This window comes from Littorina saxatilis, linkage group LG13, assembly GCF_037325665.1.
Source record: "Littorina saxatilis isolate snail1 linkage group LG13, US_GU_Lsax_2.0, whole genome shotgun sequence".
Taxonomy (NCBI): domain Eukaryota; kingdom Metazoa; phylum Mollusca; class Gastropoda; order Littorinimorpha; family Littorinidae; genus Littorina; species Littorina saxatilis.
In genome coordinates, this window is record NC_090257.1 from 16,860,648 (window position 1) to 16,884,350 (window position 23,703).

General features: G+C 41.3%; 1 protein-coding gene across 3 annotated transcripts; it reads right to left on the bottom strand.

The window, feature by feature from the left end:
- Positions 1 to 3,169: 3,169 nt before the first annotated feature.
- Positions 3,170 to 23,397, bottom strand: LOC138983725 (ribitol 5-phosphate transferase FKRP-like). 3 transcript variants are annotated; one of them, XM_070357033.1, is made up of 4 exons: positions 23,116 to 23,397; positions 15,334 to 15,445; positions 12,817 to 13,185; positions 3,170 to 5,792 (listed from the first exon to the last, which is right to left on the bottom strand). In XM_070357033.1, the coding sequence occupies exons 2-4, from the start codon at positions 15,429 to 15,431 to the stop codon at positions 5,315 to 5,317; spliced, it is 945 nt and encodes a 314-aa protein (XP_070213134.1). In that variant the 5' UTR covers positions 15,432 to 15,445; positions 23,116 to 23,397; the 3' UTR covers positions 3,170 to 5,314. The 3 variants fall into 3 exon arrangements, with proteins under 3 accessions (XP_070213134.1, XP_070213135.1, XP_070213136.1); XM_070357034.1 differs by having other exon boundaries at positions 15,205 to 15,445; XM_070357035.1 differs by lacking the exon at positions 15,334 to 15,445.
- Positions 23,398 to 23,703: the final 306 nt, after the last annotated feature.

Sequence of the window (23,703 nt, forward strand, 5' to 3'; positions counted from 1 at the left end):
GAGGGAGCCATGCTTTGAAACGCAAGTTGTGTTTTTAGAATACATGTTTTGGGGCCCCAGCACGTTGCTGCAAATCAGTCGAGTCAGTCAGTCTTCGATCGAGTCAAGCCGCTTGTCGCCAGACTACAGCCGTGAACGACTCGAACACAGTGCTCACAGGGGCGGATTAGGGGGGGGGGGGGGGGGGGGGGGGGGTGTTACAGGGGTTCCTCCGGCTGTAAAAAAAAATTAATACTAACTTTATAATAAATAATGAGTGGCTGCTGACACCCGAGTTGATCATGTTTAAAATCAAGGATAAGCCATAAATTGTTCATAACATAGCTAAAATTCTTCAGCTTCTTTGCCCCCCAGACCCCCCCAACGGGACCTTCCCATGTACCCCACAAGAGGTCTACCCCCTGGACCCCAGGTCGTTGTACCCCCCCCCCCCCCACCCCCCTGGCTTAACTGCTCCGCCCCGGGCTCAGACTACAGATCCAGCAAAGCAATGGAGGGAAAACTGAATCGCACACACCGAACAAAAGATAAAGATGTTTTCAAACAAAGAGGACGCTCCATTTCAAACTTAGAGATAATTGTCGTGGGTTGACAGTCCTGCAAAACGTCGTAATGAAGCCTCGAAAAGGCTCATCACCTACGTCAGAATTTCAAATGGAAGCCTGTCAATGTCATTGTAACTCAAGACTCACAGATTGGAATACGCCCACAAAAAAAAGACACTTCAAATCACACTATGTGTGATCACAATGATTGCACTATCAGTGCACGTGAGCTTTGGGGCCCTTGCACTCTTGGGACCCTCTAAAATCCCACTGAAAGGGTCCATGGACCCTCTAAAAATTCAAAGTGGGGGTCCCGGGACCCTTTTTTTTTTGGGGGGGGAGGGCGTCCGTGGGGAGCCAAGCAAAGTGAATACAGTCAAGTTGCAGGGCCGGACCAAATGAGTTGTAAGGGGGGGGGTTCCTCCTTTTTTGGGGGGGGCAAATCAGCGAAGTGGCGAAGCCACAAGCGCGCGCCTGCAAAGCAGGCGCGCGAACTAGGGGGGTCCGGGGGCATGCTCCCCCGGAAATTTTTTGAAAAACGGTTAAAATCTGTGCAATCTGGTGCATTCTGGGCCTTGTTTTGAGGGTTAAGAGCAGCATTGTTTTGGTGCTAAAACTAGTAAATAAAAAAAACACTCAAAGCAAGGTACATGCTTTTTTCCAGGGGTGGGGTTCCGGAACCCCTGGAACCCCCCCCTGGGTCCGGCCCTGAGTTGTGTGTGTGTGTGTGTGTGTGTGTGTGTGTGTGTGTGGTGTGTGTGTGTGTATATATGTGTGTGTGTGTGTGTGCCACGGTGTGTGTGAGTGTGTGTGTGTGTCACGGTGTGTATGTGTGCGTGTGCGTCAGTGTGTGTGTGCCACGGTGTGTGTGTGTGTGTGCCACGGTGTGTGTGTGCGTGTGGGCGTGTGCTACGGTGTGTGTGTGTGTGTGTGTGTGTGTGTGTGTGTGTGTTATGTTCCTTTTACTTCAAATGTGTGTATTTCGTCTTGGTATCGGCAAGTCAGTCTGTAAACGTGCGCACTCACTCATACACAATCAATCAATCAATCAATCAGTGCATCAATCAATCAATCAATCACACCACCAATCAATCAAAGAAATCAATCAATCAATCAATCAATTAAATGATCGTTTCAATTTAAAATAATTCATAGTTCATCATCACGTAGTTTAGTTGCATTGGTGGAATGTACAGAATTACCTTCATGGCAGGTTCACGTCCAATATACCCTGATATAACCCTCACCTCAAAATAATGTAGTAAGTTTACAATAGCTATTACGACACACACATACACACGCACACACGCACACAAACACGCGCGCGCGCACAAACACAAACAAACAATAAACAAACAAACAAACAAAAAGTTAAAACCAACAACCAATAAAATTAACAGCACATATATCGCTGATCACATGATCAATAAAAACTATCCCACACTAAGAATCTTACGCAGAGGAAGCTCAAAGTGCGTCGTCAAATGATGTCAAGAAAGCTTATAACAAGTGTTATAAAAAAAATTAAAAAGTGACAAAATGCATGATCATTGATACAATAGCAAGATCTACACGTACAGCAGGTCTTTGCCGGTGTCACGATTTCATCTTTCGCCTGTGTACATATTTCCCCCTCGATATATACTCAAGACTGAAATGTTGTTTCCTGGTAAAATTAAGAAGTTAAATTATTTATGGACGAAAAGCATGTCAGTTTCTTGCATGTGAAGGAAAATTGGTGGTGAAATGTAATAGATTTCACCCCCAAAATCGATTTATTCGAAAACGTGTACGTCCCTTGAGTAAGAAGGGAAACATTTTAGGATGAATCAAATGTCTAAGTTAAATAAAAAAAAAATTGGTTGGACAAATTTGGCCCCATGAATGTAAGGTACACAAGGTCGCTCATCAGTACTATCGAAGGGTGGCTTTTTGTTCAGTGAAGAGTTTATACTAGATCAACGAGGCCGAGAATCGAAATATCACCACGGCGAAAGATGAAAACGTCACACCGGCTACACGTTCGATCATCTAGAACACTGTAGTATAGTTTTTCCACGGGAAAACTGGGACTTTTTTTTCACAATAAACAAATACCAAGCAACATGATCGAACACTATAAGAATCTTGTGCATAGAAAGCTCGTCACTCAAATAATAATAATAATAATAATAATAATAATAATAATAATAATAATAATAATAATAATAATACGAGAATTTATATTGCGCACATATTTCACCGCAAGGCGACTCAAGGCGCACAGTACGAAATATGAGAGAGCCCTGAAATGCAGCCGCTCGATCGGTGCAGAAGGGACAGCACTCTATATTTCGGGGGAAGCATGCTGGGTATTTTCGTGTTTCTATAACCCATCGAACTCTGACATGGATTACATGATCTTTTCCGTGCGCACTTGGTCTTGTGCTTGCGTGTACACACGAAGGGGGTTAAGTCACAAGCAGGTGTGCACATAAGTTGACCTGGGAGATCGGAAAAATCTCCACTTTCCGAGTAACCCACCAGGCGGCAGCGACCGGGATTCTGGTGTTGGTGGTTGGCGGGTGCGCCACAGAAGCCGACGACCACTATCAACGTGACGTTGTTTTTTTTTTTGGGGGGGGGGGGGGGGTGTGCGCATCTAAAAGAGTTTCGAACACACGACCTTCCGATTAGGAGGCCGACGTCTTACCACCACGCCACTGCGCCCGTCAAATGATGTTAAGAAAGCGTATTACTGTACAAAAAGGGGCAACATGCATGGTCATTAATACGTTACAGTCGTAACACAGGAACACTGAGACTTTGTAAAAAAGGTATACAGTGTCCGAGCCGGAAACGCTCACATTTAACCAATTCAAGGTCTCATTATCAGTCACAATCCTCTTGACAAATGGCAGAAGATACACTACCCGTCATAAAAAAAACAAGTCGCGTAAGGCGAAAATACAACATTTAGTCAAGTAGCTGTCGAACTCACAGAATGAAACTGAACGCAATGCAACGCAGCAAGACCGTATACTCGTAGCATCGTCAGTCCACCGCTCATGGCAAAGGCAGTGAAATTGACAAGAAGAGCGGGGTAGTAGTTGCGCTGAGAAGGATAGCACGCTTTTCTGTACCTCTCTTCGTTTTAACTTTCTGAGCGTGTTTTCAATCCAAACATATCATATCTATATGTTTTTGGAATCAGGAACCGACAAGGAATAAGATGAAAGTGTTTTTAAATTGATTTGGAAAATTTAATTTTGATCATAATTTTTATATTTTTAATTTTCAGAGCTTGTTTTTAATCCAAATATAACATATTTATATGTTTTTGGAATCAGAAAATGATGGAGAATAAGATGAACGTAAATTTGGATCGTTTTATAAAAACATAATTTTTTTACAATTTTCAGATTTTTAATGACCAAAGTCATTAATTAATTTTTAAGCCACCAAGCTGAAATGCAATACCGAAGTCCGGGCTTCGTCGGAGATTACTTGACCAAAATTTCAACCAATTTGGTTAAAAAATGAGAGCGTGACAGTGCCGCCTCAACTTTCACGAAAAGCCGGATATGACGTCATCAAAGACATTTATCAAAAAAATGAAAAACTTTTCTGAGGATATCATACCTAGGAACTCTCATGTCAAATTTCATAAATATCGGTCCAGTAGTTTAGTCTGAATCGCTCTACACACACACACACACACACAGACAGACACACACACATACACCACGACCCTCGTCTCGATTCCCCCCTCTATGTTAAAACATTTAGTCAAAACTTGACTAAATGTAAAAACTAGGCAGATGCTTTTGAGGGCAGATTTTTCTGATGAGGCTGTCGTAACCGATTCCGATTGTATGTACATGAAATTTGAGTATGTGACGCATCTGTTATTGTTTTTGAAGATAACAATTATTTTTTTTTCTCAATGAGTCAGCCGTCAATTTAAGAACTCTTTCTGGCATGACAAATACCAGCAGACATAACGTCTCAAATTACTTAAAATTCCGTACGTACTTTACGACATGTGTGAGCACAAATCACCGAAAGTTTGAAGGTCATGCGTTGAGGAGTTACTGAAATGTACCGGTCTTTCAGTGTCTTATTCCACACCAAAACGGCCTCAAAAACCGCCTTTTACGGCTTCTCAGAGGAATGACACCTACACCTTTCAACATGCCATAATTTCATTGTTAAACAAGATATGTAAACTGAGTGATTTAGATGCAGGTTTGATTGTTCTTTCTACTGACGTGCAGAACATACTTTGTTTTAGCAGTTCTGATTTTGTTGTCAATTTTAACGCGGGAACCTTGATTTTGCGAATTTGATTTTGGGGGGTGTCTGTGTTGTAGGTTCCACTGTATAAACACTACCTCATGTAAACCCAATCAGTTTTCTAAATAAAGTAGGGGAAGGAATGGCCTTTTCAGTCATATACTTGGTTTTACAATAAACGGCCTCATCAGAAAGATCTGCCCTCAAACGCATCTGCCTAGTTTTTTTATGACGGGTAGTATAGAATCCTTCATTCTAGTGAACACTGGGAGTTTTCAAAGAAATAAAATCCGAGAACACAATCACCTTGAACCAAGGTATCATTATCATTCAGTCTCAATCCTCTTGACCAATGGCAGATTACAGTATCCTTTATTGTTGTGTACACTGAGAGTTTTCAAAGATGTAGTGTCCGAGCACACGATCACCGTCAACTAAGGTCTCATTATTATTCAGTCTCAATCCTCTTGACCAATGGCAGATTACAGTATCCTTTATTCTAGTGTACACTGTGAGTTTTCAAAGAAGTAGTGTCCGAGCACACGATCACCTTGAACAAAACTCTCATTGCATCTTTCTGCAGTCACAGCCCTCTTGACGAAGGGCAGAACTCCGCGCAGCCTGTCACAAGGCAATGTCCGTCTTGCTAGGTCTGAGTTGGCCTCCAGACGGTGGTTGTAGACGCCCGTATCACACTTCTCCAGGTCGTAAGTCAGTGTCAAAGTCTTCTCCGTCTCGCGCGGAGCCGGCATCCAGCGACCTTGAAAGGGTCGGGCGGAGAGAGGGAAGACCCAGCTCCTCGGGTAGACGTACATGTGGTAGTTCTTCAAGTCGTGGTCCCAGATGTGGGTGGCGTTTTGGTGGTAGAAGTTGATGTCGAGGAACGGGTACTGCCACGAGACGCGCGGGATGCTCGCCGACCCTGCCCTGTACAGCTTCCACCGCTTCTCCTGCGCCACGTCCAGGATGAACCTATACCGCAGGCGGAAAGAGACAAATGTGACCCTCCACCACGAAATGAGTCGCATGTCACCTTTGCATGATTTTCATATTTGTACATTTTCCTGAAGAGTTTTTTATGCTCTATCCGGTGGTGAAAACCGTTTTAGAAAAGAGCGCAAACTGTTTGAGTTATAAGCCTGTGACTAAGGTGACCCTCACACTGTTACCAGACACTCCCCGGACTTATATTAAGCCTAGCGCAGAACCGCGCGAGGTGACATGCGACTCATTTCGTGGTGGAGGGTCACAAATATCCATGACTTTTGTTTTAACTGAACTAAGGGGGCTTTACGTCCTCACAGGTAATTTAGCTTGCTAGGGACATGAATGTGATGAAAAGCTACAGAATTTGTGTGTGGAAAGTATGGCTTTTTATAGGGGGCAAGGTACCGACGCCGGCTGGACAGACTGTATATGAACATCAAGGATGTTGGTTGGCTGTCAAGTTTAAAAAAGTATGAAGTGAAAGGGGATTGTTACGGAGCGCAGATGTCGTGGACTGAGAGGCTCTCAGTGGGTACTCTAACTTTACAACAAAAACAAGAAGAAGAAGAAGAAGAAGAAGAAGAAGAAGAAGAAGAAGAAGAAGAAGAACAACAACAACAACAACAACAACAACAACAACAACAACAACAAAGAAGTCATGGCATCATTGTTGGTGATCATGCTGTGGTAACCGTGGAACACCCCCCCCCCCCACTCCCCACCCCCGTCCCCCACCACTTTTAAGACCTACACAAAATAATAGGAGAACATATGGGTTAAAAACCCTTCTCGGTCGTCATCTCGTTCAACGAACATAATGACATTTCTCAATCCAGGAACAAAACAAAACCCTACCCCACCCCACCCCAAAATCTCCCCCCCCCCCCTTTCGTCCACACGCACACACACTCGAATTCTCCAAACAACCTGCCCCCTTTTTACATTTAGTCAAGTTTTGACTAAATGTTTTAACATAGAGGGGGAATCGAAACGAGGGTCGTGGTGTATGTGTTATGGCAATCCGAATGGTGCAAAAGTCCCTTTTAGCTCTTGATGTCTAAATAACACATTATTTAGCTAAATAACGCGTTATTTAGCTAAACAATGCTTTATTTAGCTATATCATGCATTATTTAGCTAAATAATGCATTGTTTAAATTAAACAATGCATTATTTACAGATACAGAAAAAAGAGAGCCCAGAGCACTAAATAATGCATTGTTTAGCATAAATAAGAGATTGTGTTTGTAAATAACTCATTATTTATAAATAATTACGCGTTTTCTCTAAACAATATATTATATGTAAATAAAGTGTTATTTAAATAAATAAAATATTATTTAGATAAATAAAATATTATTTATCTAAATAAAATATTATTTAGATAAATAAAATATTATATGTAAATAAAATATTATTTATCTAAATAAAATATTATTTATCTAAATAAAATATTATTTAGATAAATAATTTATTATTTAGATAAATAATTTATTATTTAGATAAATAATTTATTATTTACTGTTTTTGCCTTGAAATAGTATTATTACACTAAATAATGCTTTATATAGCTATATAATAGGTTTCCGCTATATAATTCATGATTTGGTAAATAATACATTATATACCGTAAATAAAATATTATATACCGTAAACAATTCATTGTTTAGCGCATCGCGAAGCCGTTTTTTCTCTTGTTGTTTTTTTCCACGTGTTTCCGTGGATCCACGAGAGCTCTGTTGATTCTCAAACTGACCAATCAGACAACTAGCATCTGTACACTAATTAAAGTCCCATTGTTGAGTGTGACGAAAACTCGTGGTGACGATTTTAAAACATGTTGGGTCACGCATGGTCCAATCTTACATGGTCCAATCTTACATGGTCCAACCTTACATGGTCCAACCTTACATGGTCCAATCTTACATGGTCCAATCTTACATGGTCCAACCTTACATGGTTCAACCTTACATGGTCCAATCTTACATGGTCCAATCTTGCATGGTCCAATCTTGCATGGTCCAACCTTGCATGGTCCAACCTTGCATGGTCCAATCTTACATGGTCCAATCTTACATGGTCCAACCTTACATGGTCCAACCTTACATGGTCCAACCTTACATGGTCCAATCTTACATGGTCCAATCTTACATGGTCCAACCTTGCATGGTCCAACCTTACATGGTCCAACCTTACATGGTCCAACCTTACATGGTCCAACCTTACATGGTCCAACCTTACATGGTCCAACCTTACATGGTCCAACCTTACATGGTCCAATCTTGCATGGTCCAATCTTACATGGTCCAACCTTGCATGGTCCAACCTTGCATGGTCCAATCTTACATGGTCCAACCTTACATGGTCCAACCTTACATGGTCCAACCTTACATGGTCCAATCTTACATGGTCCAACCTTACATGGTCCAACCTTACATGGTCCAATCTTGCATGGTCCAATCTTGCATGGTCCAACCTTGCATGGTCCAATCTTACATGGTCCAACCTTACATGGTCTAACCTTACATGGTTCAACCTTACATGGTCCAATCTTACATGGTCCAATCTTGCATGGTCCAATCTTACATGGTCCAACCTTGCATGGTCCAACTTTGCATGGTCCAATCTTACATGGTCCAATCTTACATGGTCCAACCTTACATGGTCCAACCTTACATGGTCCAATCTTACATGGTCCAACCTTACATGGTCCAACCTTGCATGGTCCAATCTTACATGGTCCAATCTTACATGGTCCAACCTTACATGGTCCAACCTTACATGGTCCAACCTTACATGGTCCAATCTTACATGGTCCAACCTTACATGGTCCAACCTTACATGGTCCAATCTTGCATGGTCCAATCTTGCATGGTCCAATCTTGCATGGTCCAATCTTACATGGTCCAACCTTGCATGGTCCAACCTTACATGGTCCAACCTTACATGGTCCAATCTTACATGGTCCAACCTTACATGGTCCAACCTTACATGGTCCAATCTTACATGGTCCAACCTTACATGGTCCAACCTTACATGGTTCAACCTTACATGGTCCAATCTTACATGGTCCAATCTTGCATGGTCCAATCTTACATGGTCCAACCTTGCATGGTCCAACCTTGCATGGTCCAATCTTACATGGTCCAACCTTACATGGTCCAACCTTGCATGGTCCAATCTTACATGGTCCAACCTTACATGGTCCAATCTTGCATGGTCCAACCTTACATGGTCCAATCTTACATGGTCCAACCTTACATGGTCCAATCTTACATGGTCCATATATATTATTGGACCATGTAAGATTGGACCATGCAAGGTTGGACCATGTAAGGTTGGACCATGTAAGATTGGACCATGTAAGGTTGGACCATGTAAGGTTGGACCATGTAAGATTGGACCATGCAAGATTGGACCATGCAAGGTTGGACCATGCAAGATTGGACCATGCAAGATTGGACCATGTAAGGTTGGACCATGTAAGGTTGGACCATGTAAGGTTGGACCATGTAAGGTTGGACCATGTAAGGTTGGACCATGCAAGGTTGGACCATGTAAGATTGGACCATGCAAGATTGGACCATGTAAGATTGGACCATGTAAGGTTGGACCATGTAAGGTTGGACCATGTAAGGTTGGACCATGTAAGGTTGGACCATGTAAGGTTGGACCATGCAAGGTTGGACCATGTAAGATTGGACCATGCAAGATTGGACCATGTAAGGTTGGACCATGTAAGGTTGGACCATGTAAGGTTGGACCATGTAAGATTGGACCATGTAAGATTGGACCATGTAAGGTTGGACCATGTAAGATTGGACCATGTAAGATTGTAAGATTGGACCATGCAAGGTTGGACCATGTAAGATTGGACCATGCAAGATTGGACCATGTAAGATTGGACCATGTAAGGTTGGACCATGTAAGGTTGGACCATGTAAGGTTGGACCATGTAAGATTGGACCATGCAAGGTTGGACCATGCAAGATTGGACCATGCAAGATTGGACCATGTAAGATTGGACCATGTAAGGTTGGACCATGTAAGGTTGGACCATGTAAGATTGGACCATGTAAGGTTGGACCATGTAAGGTTGGACCATGTAAGGTTGGACCATGTAAGATTGGACCATGCAAGGTTGGACCATGCAAGGTTGGACCATGTAAGATTGGACCATGCAAGATTGGACCATGTAAGATTGGACCATGTAAGGTTGAACCATGTAAGGTTGGACCATGTAAGATTGGACCATGTAAGATTGGACCATGTAAGGTTGGACCATGTAAGGTTGGACCATGTAAGATTGGACCATGTAAGGTTGGACCATGCAAGATTGGACCATGCAAGATTGGACCATGTAAGGTTGGACCATGTAAGGTTGGACCATGTAAGATTGGACCATGTAAGGTTGGACCATGTAAGGTTGGACCATGTAAGATTGGACCATGTAAGATTGGACCATGCGTGACCCAACATGTTTTAAAATCGTCACCACGAGTTTTCGTCACACTCAACAATGGGACTTTAATTAGTGTACAGATGCTAGTTGTCTGATTGGTCAGTTTGAGAATCAACAGAGCTCTCGTGGATCCACGGAAACACGTGGAAAAAAACAACAAGAGAAAAAACGGCTTCGCGATGCGCTAAACAATGAATTGTTTACGGTATATAATATTTTATTTACGGTATATAATGTATTATTTACCAAATCATGAATTATATAGCGGAAACCTATTATATAGCTATATAAAGCATTATTTAGTGTAATAATACTATTTCAAGGCAAAAACAGTAAATAATAAATTATTTATCTAAATGATAAATTATTTATCTAAATAATAAATTATTTATCTAAATAATAAATTATTTATCTAAATAATATTTTATTTAGATAAATAATATTTTATTTAGATAAATAATATTTTATTTACATATAATATTTTATTTATCTAAATAATATTTTATTTAGATAAATAATATTTTATTTATCTAAATAATATTTTATTTATTTAAATAACACTTTATTTACATATAATATATTGTTTAGAGAAAACGCGTAATTATTTATAAATAATGAGTTATTTACAAACACAATCTCTTATTTATGCTAAACAATGCATTATTTAGTGCTCTGGGCTCTCTTTTTTCTGTATCTGTAAATAATGCATTGTTTAATTTAAACAATGCATTATTTAGCTAAATAATGCATGATATAGCTAAATAAAGCATTGTTTAGCTAAATAACGCGTTATTTAGCTAAATAATGTGTTATTTAGACATCAAGAGCTAAAAGGGACTTTTGCACCATTCGGATTGCCATAATGTGTGTCTGTGTGTGTGTGTAGAGCGATTCAGAGTAAACTACTGGACCGATCTTTATGAAATTTTTCATGAGAGTTCCTGGGTATAATATCCCCAGAGATTTTTTCATTTTTTCGATAAATGTCTTTGATGACGTCATATCCGGCATTTTGTAAAAGTTGAGGCGGCTCTGTCACACCCTCATTTTTCAATAAAATTGATTGAAATTTTGGCCAAGCAGTCTTCGACGAAGGCCGGACTTTGGTATTGCATTTTAGCTCGGAGGCTTAAAAATTAATTAATGACTTTGATCATTAAAAATCTGAAAATTGTAAATAAAAATTTGTTTTTATAAAACGATCCACAATTATGTTTATCGTATTCTTCATCATTTTCTGATTCCAAAAACATATAAATATGTTATATTCGTATTAAAAACAAGTTCTGAAAATTAAAAATATAAAAATTATGATTAAAATTAAATTTCCGAAATCGATTTCAAAACAATTTTATCTTATTCCTTTCCGAAATCGATTTAAAAACAATTGTATCTTATTCCTTGTCCGTTCCTGATTCCAGAAACATATAGATATGATATGTTTGGATTAAAAACACGTTCAGAGAGTTAAAAAGAATAGAGATATAGAAAAGCGTGCTATCCTCCTCAGCGCAACCGCTACCGCGCTTTTCTGGATTGTTAATTTCACTGCCTTTGCCACGAGCGGTGGACAGACGATGCTTCGAGTGTACGGTCTTGCGGAAAAAATGCAATGCGTTCAGTTTCATTCTGTGAGTTCGACTGAGCTTGACTAAATGTTGTATTTTCGCCTTACGCGACTTGTTTTCTAATCCACTACCATTCGTGATTAGGCTACATCTAAGCTGCCTTGACAATGGTTTATTCATTAGAAGTTTAACCTTTGTCTTTATAACGGAACAACCTGTAAAACGCGCTATTGCAAACCCCGTACTCAGTTTTGCTTGTTCTAAAAAAAAAAAAAGGTAGTCTCGCAAAGGTCGTTTTAATCTCCGCTTTCCTAGTTACTCAACATGTATACAATTGTAAGAATTCACAAATTATTTCAAATGAAACGTTCTTTTACACCAAAGGGTGATAAGTACAGAATGCTGGGGGTGGGGGGGGGGGGGGGGTGTTGCAAATATAAAACAAGTATGTGTGTCTTCAACGGGATTTTTATAACCTTCATTCAAATACATGATAATTATTCAATGCCTTTGCTAGGTTTTGTTCTGCAAAATTGTAAATTGAAAGTCATTCTCAAAAGTGTGGGGTCAGGGTTCACATGTAGGCTTACATGCAGACACTGACAGATACACACACACACACACACACACACACACACACACACACACACACACACACAAACAAACAAACAAATAGCACACACACACACACACACACACACATACACACACCCACACACAAACAGCACACACACAAACAGCACACACACACACACACACACACACACACACACATACACACACACACACACACACACACACCATATCCTATCACGACGTACGTAACAATATATACACTAACATGAATAAACTCTCTCTCTCTCTCTCTCTCTCTCTCTCTCTCTCTCTCTCTCTCTCTCTCTCTCTCTCTCTCTCTCTCTCTCTCTCTCTCTCTCTCTCTCTCTCTCTCTCTCTCTCCCTCTCAGAAAAGCCAACCAACCTGGGTTTCAGATCCATCAGTCGTTGGTAGACTTTCTGCTGCTTGTCAATGGGAACGGCAAAGTCGACGTCATCATCCCAAGGCACGAAACCATGATGACGCCACGAGCCAAGGAGGGTGCCACCGTACATGAAGAAAGAGACGTTGGCTTTTCGTAGCGCGTCGACGAAAACGTCCGTGGTTTCGAGCAGGCTACACAAATTTTGGCCGACCAGAAGCGGTTTGAACGGCCGAAAATTCGTCTCTAATGAGGAAAAGGGAATGTCTTCACAGTGAAGCATAGGAGGTGACGCCATACTACCACTCCATGGCGTCAAAGCATTCAGGAGTGAAACATTCTTGGTGATGAGAGCTGTCGCTTTCCGAGTCCTGCAAGAAGATGAAAATGTTCTGCTGAATAGTCGTCAAGTCCTAGAGTTATGACGCGCCATTTGATACTATCTGTACTTAGGCCTGTGTGTGAGTGTGTGTGTGTGTGTGTGTGTGTGTGTCTGTGTGTGTGTGTGTGTGTGTGCGTGTGTGTGTCTGTGTGTGTGTGTGTGTGTGTGTGTGTGTGTGTGTGTGTGTGTGTGTGTGTGTGATGTACGTTTGTGCGCACTATGCAGTTTTAGTCTTTTGTTACCCAAACTCCATCCCCGGTCAGTATATAAAAAAAAGCAACAAATGTGACCGAGAACGGACACATGCAACACGTACGGCACTGTCAGCAAGGGACACACTGGTGGCACGTGCCCCCCAATGAACAGTGGTCAGTGAAGAAAGCCATCTCCAGATGACCGACAATGAACAGTGGTCAGTGAAGAAAGCCATCTCCAGGTGGCCGACAATGAACAGTGGTCAGTGAAGAAAGCCATCTCCAGGTGGCCGACAATGAACAGTGGTCAGTGAAGAAAGCCATCTCCAGATGCCCCCCAATGAACAGTGGTCAGTGAAGAAAGCCATCGCCAGGTGGCCGACAATGAACAGTGGTCAGTGAAGAAAGCCATCTCCAGGTGGCCGACAATGAACAGTGGTCAGTGAAGAAAGCCATCTCCAGGTGACCGACAATGAACAGTGGTCAGCGAAGAAAGCCATCTTCAGATGGCCGACAATGAACAGTGGTCAGTGAAGAAAGCCATCTCCAGGTGGCCGACAATGAACAGTGGTCAGTGAAGAAAGCCATCTCCAGGTGGCCGACAATGAACAGTGGTCAGTGAAGAAAGCCATCTCCAGGTGACCGACAATGAACAGTGGTCAGCGAAGAAAGCCATCTTCAGATGGCCGACAATGAACAGTGGTCAGTGAAGAAAGCCATCTCCAGGTGACCGACAATGAACAGTGGTCAGCGAAGAAAGCCATCTTCAGATGGCCAACAATGAACAGTGGTCAGTGAAGAAAGCCATCTCCAGATGGCCGACAATGAACAGTGGTCAGTGAAGAAAGCCATCTCCAGACGGCCGACAATGAACAGTGGTCAGTGAAGAAAGCCATCGCCAGGTGGCCGACAATGAACAGTGGTCAGTGAAGAAAGCCCTCTCCAGGTGGCCGACAATGAACAGTGGTCAGTGAAGAAAGCCATCGCCAGGTGGCCGAAAATGAACAGTGGTCAGTGAAGAAAGCCATCGCCAGGTGGCCGACAATGAACAGTGGTCAGTGAAGAAAGCCATCGCCAGGTGGCCGACAATGAACAGTGGTCAGTGAAGAAAGCCATCTCCAGGTGGCCGACAATGAACAGTGGTCAGTGAAGAAAGCCATCGCCAGGTGGCCGACAATGCGCGCCCTGATTACATAGCTTTGGCTGCCCTTACCCAACAACACATCAGACGCTACCCAAAATATCATAAACTTTACTTGCTTCATGCATTTTTCTTCTCATGACAGTTTACCAGCCGGTTGAAATGTTAAATCGTAGTGCAGTCAAGTTTTCAAAACTCAACATAAGTACATTAGTGGAGTTTCTTAAAACCTGCCTGTAGTGGACTTTGGGAAAGTCTACTGATGTAAGTATGGTTTACATACTGCACTTAAGTAGAGTTTCGCCGCGCCGTTTGATACTAACTGTACTAAAGTAGAGTGTCTCATGACAGTTTACCAGTCGCCTGAAATGTTAAATCGTAGTGCAGTCACGTTTTCAAACTCCACATAAGTAAATGAGCAGAGTTTCCGGACTCCTGCCTGAAGTGGACTTCAGTTGAATTTGTTGGGAAAACTCTACTTATGTATGGTTTCTATATATTCTATACTGTACCTAAGTAGAGTTTCACAGCACCGTTTAATACTAACTGCACTCAAGTAGAGTTTTGGAAGAGAAACCCTACATAAGTACAGTTAGTATCAAACGGCGCGTCATAGAGAGTATTTGAAGCAGCCAGTGAAGCGTGTGGGCAATGTGTAGTGAGCGTGCCTTACAGGTCATGCAGGTAGTGGTACCCAAACATGTTCAGCCCGGTGAGCGTGCCTTACAGGTCATGCAGGTAGTGGTACCCAAACATGTTCAGCCCGGTGAGCGTGCCTTACAGGTCATGCAGGTAGTGGTACCCAAACATGTTCAGCCCGGTGAGCAGACAGACACACAGCAAAACTTTTCCCAGGTGAGGCAGGCAGCGGCCGCTTGTTGCTTTACATCGCAGCAACATCTCCGTAGGCAACCCTGCAATAAAAAATGAAGCAGTATACATGAGCGATTAAAACATTTTAAAATTCTGTTCTTGTTGTTGGGCACTGTTCAGTACAGAACAGTATATTACTATAACAAAAATAGCGAACAACATCATATTCCCATTCACGGGAACGCAGAAGAAGAAGAAGAATATTCCCATTCCATCGTAGATCTTGTTGTTGGGCATTGTTCAAAACAGAACAGTATAATTATATTACTTAAGAAAACAAATTGCGAAGAACATCATTTTCCCATTCCATCGTAGATATAAAAAAATAAAAATTAAATTGATTATACTGAAACAGGTTTAACTTTGCTATCAAACTGCCATAAAGCGGATTTTTTTTTGTTACTTTAATTTCGGTGTGTAAATTGTCGCTGGTATTTTAAAATCAGCCTTTCTCAAAAATGCAGGTACAGCTAGGGGTGTGCGCTTTGCTGATTCCGATGTTTAGATTGCTTGCCCGTCGGTGCCATGGTTCGGTACTGACAGAAGAGATTAACGCCCCTCGACGTCATGCGCTGAATCCTTTTCTCGAGAAATAATTGTTACTCCAGTTTCCGCCGCTGTTATCCCAGCGAAGCTGGAAGGTATCGCACGTACACTACACTGACTTTGTGAAAATTCACGTTCTTTTCAGTACAGACATACCTGTTTAACAAAAATAAAAATAAAAAGATAATCCAAGACCGTGTGACTTGCGCAATGTTTGATGACGTCTAGTCGCTTGGAAGTATCTGGCTTGTTGCATGGCTGAACGAACGACCACTATGTCTACACTGTACAGCACCAGGGCCCGTATTCTTGATACAGCTGCAACTCATATACCGGCCTGTAAAACCACTTCCACTCGATAAGTCCGCTAAGTGTTATTTATGAAACTCCGGTAAGGACTTACCCGGGTGTCTCCGAGCTGTAAAGTTAGAGGACCCATCCCCCTCCTCTAAAACCGTCAATTTTGAATAAATCTTGTTAAAATATTGTTTGTGATATGCGATCTCCAGAATACCAATATCACGGCGGACTTAAATCGTTTTTTGACAAAAATTGCTTGAGGGACTTACTAAGTTTTATGTAGTCTGGTAAAGAATTCCAGAGTTGTGTTGTAGATGGGAGAAATGAGTTTTTGTATAATTCAGTGTTAAACGATGGAACTTTCCTCTCTGAAGGTCTGCGCTGGCGATATGGATTATTAGTTGATATTAATGGTGGCAATATCGCAAGTAAATAGTTTGGCACCTTACGGTGTACAATCTTGTGAAAAAATATCAATTTTTGACGTTTACGCCTCTCTCAAAGTGAAATAAAGCCTGACTCGTCGTACAGTTGTTGATGGCTTGTACCGCGGACTGCAACAACTGTGCCTTCATCTTCAAAGCTTCATCTTTGGCGTGAAGTGATGTCTGAAGAGGTTGATTTTGTGTGTTAGTGTGTGTGTGTGTGTGTGTGTATGTGTGTGTGTGTGTTTGTGTGTGTGTGTGTGTTTGTGTGTGTGTGTGAGAGAGAGAGAGAGAGAGAAAGAGAGAGAGAGAGAGAGAGAAAGAGAGAGAGAGAGAGAGAGAGAGAGAGAGAGAGAGAGAGAGAGAGAGAGAGAGAGAGAGAGAGAGAAGTTTGTGCAATAACGCATCATTTGAACACTTCTATGACAAATGACCAAAATATCGTTTTTCTAGCTAAGGACCCGCTCCTGCCAAGGGTATAGTACCTAGTAAACGCCCACCCCCCACTTTTGGGCAAAATTGGTACATAGGGTGGGTGGGCGTATACAAGGTAGTTAACGGTAATATCATGTTAACCATACTTTTTTTAAAACCTCATTCTCGCCTAGAATTAATTTTTTAAATCAATTTTGATATTACAACGTACTCTTTTGCACACGAAGAAAATAAACAACAAGTCGCGTAAGGCGAAAATAAACATTTTGTCAAGCTGTCGAACTAACAGAATGAAACTGAACGCAATGCAATTTTTCAGCAAGACCGTATACTCGTAGCATCGTCAGTCCACCGCTCATGGCAAAGGCAGTGAAATTGACAAGAAGAGCGGGGTAGTAGTTGCGCTGAGAAGGATAGCACGCTTTTCTGTACCTCTCTTCGTTTTAACTTTCTGAGCGTGTTTTTAATCCAATCATATCATATCTATATGTTTTTGTAATCAGGAACCGACAAGGAATAAGATGAAAGTGGTTTTAAATTGATTTCGAAAAATTAATTTTGATCATAATTTTTATATCTTTAAGTTTCAGAGCATGGTTTTAATCCAAATATAACATATTTATATGTTTTTGGAATCAGAAAATGATGGAGAATAAGATGAACGTAAATTTGGATCATTTTATGAAAAAAATATTATTTTACAATTTTCAGATTTTTAATGACCAAAGTCATTGATTAATTTTTTTAAGCCACCAAGCTGAAATGCAATACCGAAGTTCGACCTTTGTCGAAGATTGCTTGGCCAAAATTTCAATCAATTTGATTGAAAAATGGGGGTGTGACAGCGCCGCCTCAACTTTTACAAAAAGCCGGATATGACGTCATCAAAGGTATTTATCGAAAAAAAGAAAAAAATTCCGGGGATATCATTCCAAGGAACTTTCATGTCAAATTTCATAAAGATCGGTCCAGCAGTTTGGTCTGAATCGCTCTACACACACACACACACACGCACAGACAGACAGACAGACAGACAGACAGACAGACAGACACACACACACACACACACACACACACACACACATACACACCAAGACCCTTGTCTCGATTCCCCCTCTATGTTAAAACATTTAGTCAAAACTTTTTTTTTAATTATTATTATTCTCTTTATTTATATAGCGCCTTATCCGGAGTTCAAAGCGCTTTATACTTGACTAAATGTAAAAACAAACAAATGACAAAGAGTAAAAAATAAAAAATAAAGTAAGGCCTGGTGGCGATTCGGACTCGACTCAATCGCGCATCAGGCGAATTCGATAACCGTTCGGCTACGGAATCAGACACCAAATTCTCGACACTGTAATGTATTAAACAAGACGCAAAGCACGCTTTCGCAACACGCCGTCGTTATGATCGAGCATCGGTTGAAATCTTTCGCGAGCAGAATCTCGTATTTGACCGCAATGCATTGGTGCTTAAATGACACCAATGTGTGTCCATGAGGGACATAAATCTACGAACAATATTTGAACAAGATGTATTCAAACTTGAAGGTTTTAATGAACAGTGTTGGTGAAGTTCCTGACAGGTAGCGACTTTACAGGAGGGGGATGGGTCCTCTAACTTTACAGCTCGGAGACAACCCGGTAAGGACTTACCGGTGTTTCATAAATAACACTTAGCAGTTGGCGGACTTATTGAGCGTAAGTGGTTTTACAGGCCAGTATATGAGTTGCAGCTCTTTCAAGAATAAATCTTGTTCAAATATTGTTTGTAGAGAGGAGCAAGCATGAGGAATCTCCTATTCTAAAAATAACCAATTTTGGTACCTGCCGACCTTCCGCCAGACACACATTAATACCGGGGGAAAATAAATAATTACTGGGCAGTAAAGATAAAATAATACCGGGCGGTAGTTAAACGACAGTTTGACTTTAAAGGACACAATGTTGCAGCTTTTTCAAGAATACGGGCCATGGACTTCAAATACGTACACCAGCTGGTATACGATGACCGACTCCAACGCGAGGCAATATTCATTTTATCGGGCAATATATTTGTGAGCGCTCTGCAATCAACTGCAGGAGTACCTGTGCGACTTGGGCGAGGTACCGACTCGCCCCATCCCATCTCGCCCCCGCTTTGTAGTTGCCGACTTCACGATCTACTTGCTTTCAGTCTGTCAAGGTATTAATGTTGTTTAAAGGCTGCCATATTCGTAGCGTTCATTAATTAATTCATATTGTTTACATGTGCCAATAATGTTATAAAACTGTACCTAAGGGGATATAATAACGATTGGCTGTAGCTTTCGAACACAGAAAAAATTATTTCAGTATTGCAAAGTGGTGTTGATAGTATCGAATGTAAATAGAACAGTCTCAAAGTGAAAGAGGATGTTTTCCGGAAATTGCGCAGGCGGAAATATACGATCTCTCACAGCACATACTCGCAAGAATAAGGCCACAGGCTTCAGCTGACAAGCTACAAGTACATCTAATTTTCTAATAGGCCTATGTACTCACGTGTCCAGCAAAACTTTGGCGGGTTCAGTATCCCCTTTGTACTTGGTTCTCAATTTGAAGCGATGGGCCTCTGACGAAAACAATCTTTCTTTCAGCGCGACCCAGCGCTAGTGCTGCGTGGTGATGAAGCAAGGAGCCCACTTTCTCTTCTCAGCAGATTTAGTGGCCTTGACAGCTTTAGACAGGTTTACTTCTATCTTTTTTGCCATTGTACGCAACCGAACCGCGCTTTGACTGTCTCCGACGCCATCTTTGGTTTACGAAACGTCACGAAGTGACGTCAACGGTCTAAAAATAGCCCAAGTCCTGGAGAACTGTTGCTAAACAATGCAATAAAGAAATAATTATTTCTCGTATTTGGTAAGGACTTCAAACCTAAAACTTTGCAGGAAGCTTAATTTATACATCCCCGCAACGATGGGAAAAGCCCTGGAAGTAATTAGATTAATTAAATAGGACTATATGTCAGCCTTTAACATTCGCATTTTTAATCAACCTTACCCTTTAAGCAACTACACAGTGATTATGTCTGTGTATATGTGTGTACGTGACAAAAGCAATATAACGTCATCTACAACGGAACTGAAAAATGGACATTCGTATTCTCAATTAACGCCACTTTTGTTATCTTTTAAGCAACTACACAGTGATTATGTCTGGGGATATGTGTACAGGATGTGTTTGTTGGTTAAAACAAACTTCATTCAACAGGGGTAGGGGAAGGGCCCCTAATATGGACCACTTTTTGTTTATTGCTGATAACTAGCTTGTTTTCGTGCAAAGAAGTTTCACTGATTTTGTGTTTGGTAGTCCTTCTTTCTTAGGTTAACCGTTAGGCCTAATTACAGTAAAATAGCTTTGATACACATTCAGCAAAAATTAAATACAGAGAAAATCACAAAGGGTCCATATTAGGAGCCTGGGCGCCTAATATGTACCAGTGAAGCGGTCTTCACGAATCACTGTAAAAAGCCCTCTATATTTCAAAATAACATGATACAACTTAGTGTACAAGTCAGCCTAATTAAAATATGCTCTAGATTTATCTGTTTCGGGTTGATGAGAGCATTATTTGAAGCACACCAGGAAACTAAAGAAGCTTATCAAAAACAGAGTGAAAATAAGTGAAATTATCAACTTCCACGAAAAGAAGACTTTTCGTTGCATTTTTTTTAAATCTCGAGGGCTAGTTATAGGTTATTACCAGAAGGCATCTTAATGAATTAATGAAAATAGCCTTTAGCTTTTATTTTCTTCGATTTGTTGAAGGTGGTCCATATTAGGGGACTCGCACATACTTTGAGATTTTGCTATTATTTTTTGTTTGCAGTAGAAACTCGGGGTCAACACTGCCAAAATATAACAAATACGGTATTAGCTGTCATATATAGCCATTTCTGTTTGATAAAAGCTTTGGCTGTAGACAGAAACGAGTCCGTTTTAGGCGGCAAATTTAGAGTGAACGCTGCCAAAAGTGAAAAAAGAGAAAAAGCCTAACGGTTTTGAGATTTGTGTTTCTGCAACTGTTTTGACATGTGCAAGTTATCCAAAGAGGGTGAATACAGCGAATAAAACTTTTTTGAGCGCTCTAGCGCCGTTAGTTGGTGGTGGTCCATATTAGGAGCCGGTCCATATTAGGAGCCCTTCCCCTACAAAAAAAAGGGGGGGTGCAAAACAAAGGAAAAGATAACCAGTAGAAGGGGAGTGGAAGAAGACATGGAGCACCACTCTTTGGGAAGCGTGGGTCTCATGACACTAATCCTGAGTGCACAGGACACACACACGCGCGCGCGCGCGCGCGAGCATACACACACACACACACACACACACACACACACACGCACACACACACACACACACACGCGCACGCACGCGCGCGCACACACACACACACACTCACGCACGCGCGCGAGCACACACACACACACACACACACACACACACACACACACACTCACACACACACACACACAGTGAGGGTAATTGTCAGAAAATGTCACACAATAATACGGGATAATTCAGGAAGCAAACACGAAATACGTGAGAGTCTAAGGAAAACAGATAAATACGACACCATAGTCTGGTTTACATTTTGGGATTATTGTGGGATGCCTTTCAATAATATTTCAAAAAAACTATTAACATCTGGCAAATTATCAATTGACAATAATCGTGCAAGGGACAATACAACAACAGAGTATTGTTCAGCTGTCTCTATGGGCTAGCAGCACTCACATGGGGGAATACCCTTGAGATGGCGCTTACATTATTCCAAATTTAAATCGCTGATACCAATTCGTCATCTACAATGATGGACTTGTTCAAATCTTTCTCCAAAATAATATTGACATGACACTTTAAAATCCACATTAGACAAATAATGTTTAAACTCGCTAAGAGATTGGCTTAGCTTCAATGTTGTTTGGTAAATCGATCCATAGTAGGCTACATACACACACATACCCCGTTTTCGGAATAATGTGTTTGTTTCTTGTTGTTAGTTTTATGTATGTGTCTGCTGTTTGTTTGTTTTCATTTATTTTTAATATTTGAATCGTAGTGAAGTGCTTAGAGATGATGTCGGGATTTGCACTTTAACCAAATGTGATAAAAACGGGGACTAATTGACCCGGTTGAAGAACGGGAAAAGTAATTTCAGCAAACACACAACGTGAATACGATGTTGCGATAATGTGAATTTTTGGTTGCTTTTGCGATGTTTCAAAGTTACGTGACATTTACCTGGATCCAAAAAAGCAACGTAGCGTTATAGTGAATGTTTGGTCAATTACGCGAATTTACGTGAAAAGCACAGCCTCTTAACGTTTATGTTCGTTTGTTTGTGTGGTACATTTATAAGAGGTATGAGTTTTAAGGTTTGTTTGTTTGTTTGTTTGTTTAACGCCCAGTCCACCACAAAGGGTGCTGTTTTGACATTTAACGTGCGCCACACACAAGACAGAAGTCGCAGCACAGGCTTCATGTCTCACCCAGTCACATTATTCTGACACCGGACCAACCAGTCCTAGCACTAACCCCATAATGCCAGACGCCAGGCGGAGCAGCCACTAGATTGCCAATTTTAAAGTCTTAGGTATGACCCGGCCGGGGTTCGAACCCACGACCTCCCGCTCACTGGGCGGACGACTTACCACTAGGCCACCGTGTTGCGGTAGTTTTAAGGTTCAAATTTCCCAAATAGAAACGTATTAAGAAAACAAACGTCGCCTCAACGTTGTATTCACGTGCCGACAACGATGTTCGAAGAGCCAATCATCGAGTCATTACCAATTTTTCATCTGAATAGTTTCATAACACTCTGCTCATAAATAAAAAGTAAAATCGTCTGAAATTATAAAATATGAAACAAAAGTATGAACAAGATAGACGTTCTTAATAGCAATTGACTCACTGACTGAGATAAAGGTATATGTGCAAAAGTTTCGCAGAACAGAAGAGCAGAAAGCGCGGTTTCAGTACCTGTCAATGTTTTGTGTCGACTTCCACAGGTTTGGCTTTCAAGTATTCATGGAGTGAAAATATGCAGCAACATCAATGTCAGTATTTTGCATTGTTTCATGTGAGACGTTTGTGCTAATCGCACAACACTGTCCACGCGCAAATCACTTGAATGACGATCGTTGTGAACCACCAAAAAGATGGCGAGACTTTCGAATATCCACTCAAAGTTTATGGCAAGTACATGAGATTTCTCTCTTTCTCTGTGCCTCAGTATCAACTAAATTAATTATGCGTCACGGAGTGGATGCAGTGTGTTGAACAACGTGTTGTTATTAATATCGCTTCAAGTGGTGAGGAAGCTTAGCGTGGGTCAGACTCGGAGCAGGGTCTTTTTCAAGCTCCCGGAAGTTATGCAGAAGGGGTCTATGTCGACCCAAAATGGGTGGATTCCCTGTAGGAGGATTTTCTGTTGGGGTTTTGCCTGTATACAGGGAATACACCCGGGAGCAATTCCTGTAGCGTTTCGCAGATCTCGCTGAAAGTCACGTGATGCTTTGCAAAATCGGTAGAATTTGATGTTTTTCAATGTTTTGGGGTATTTCTTAG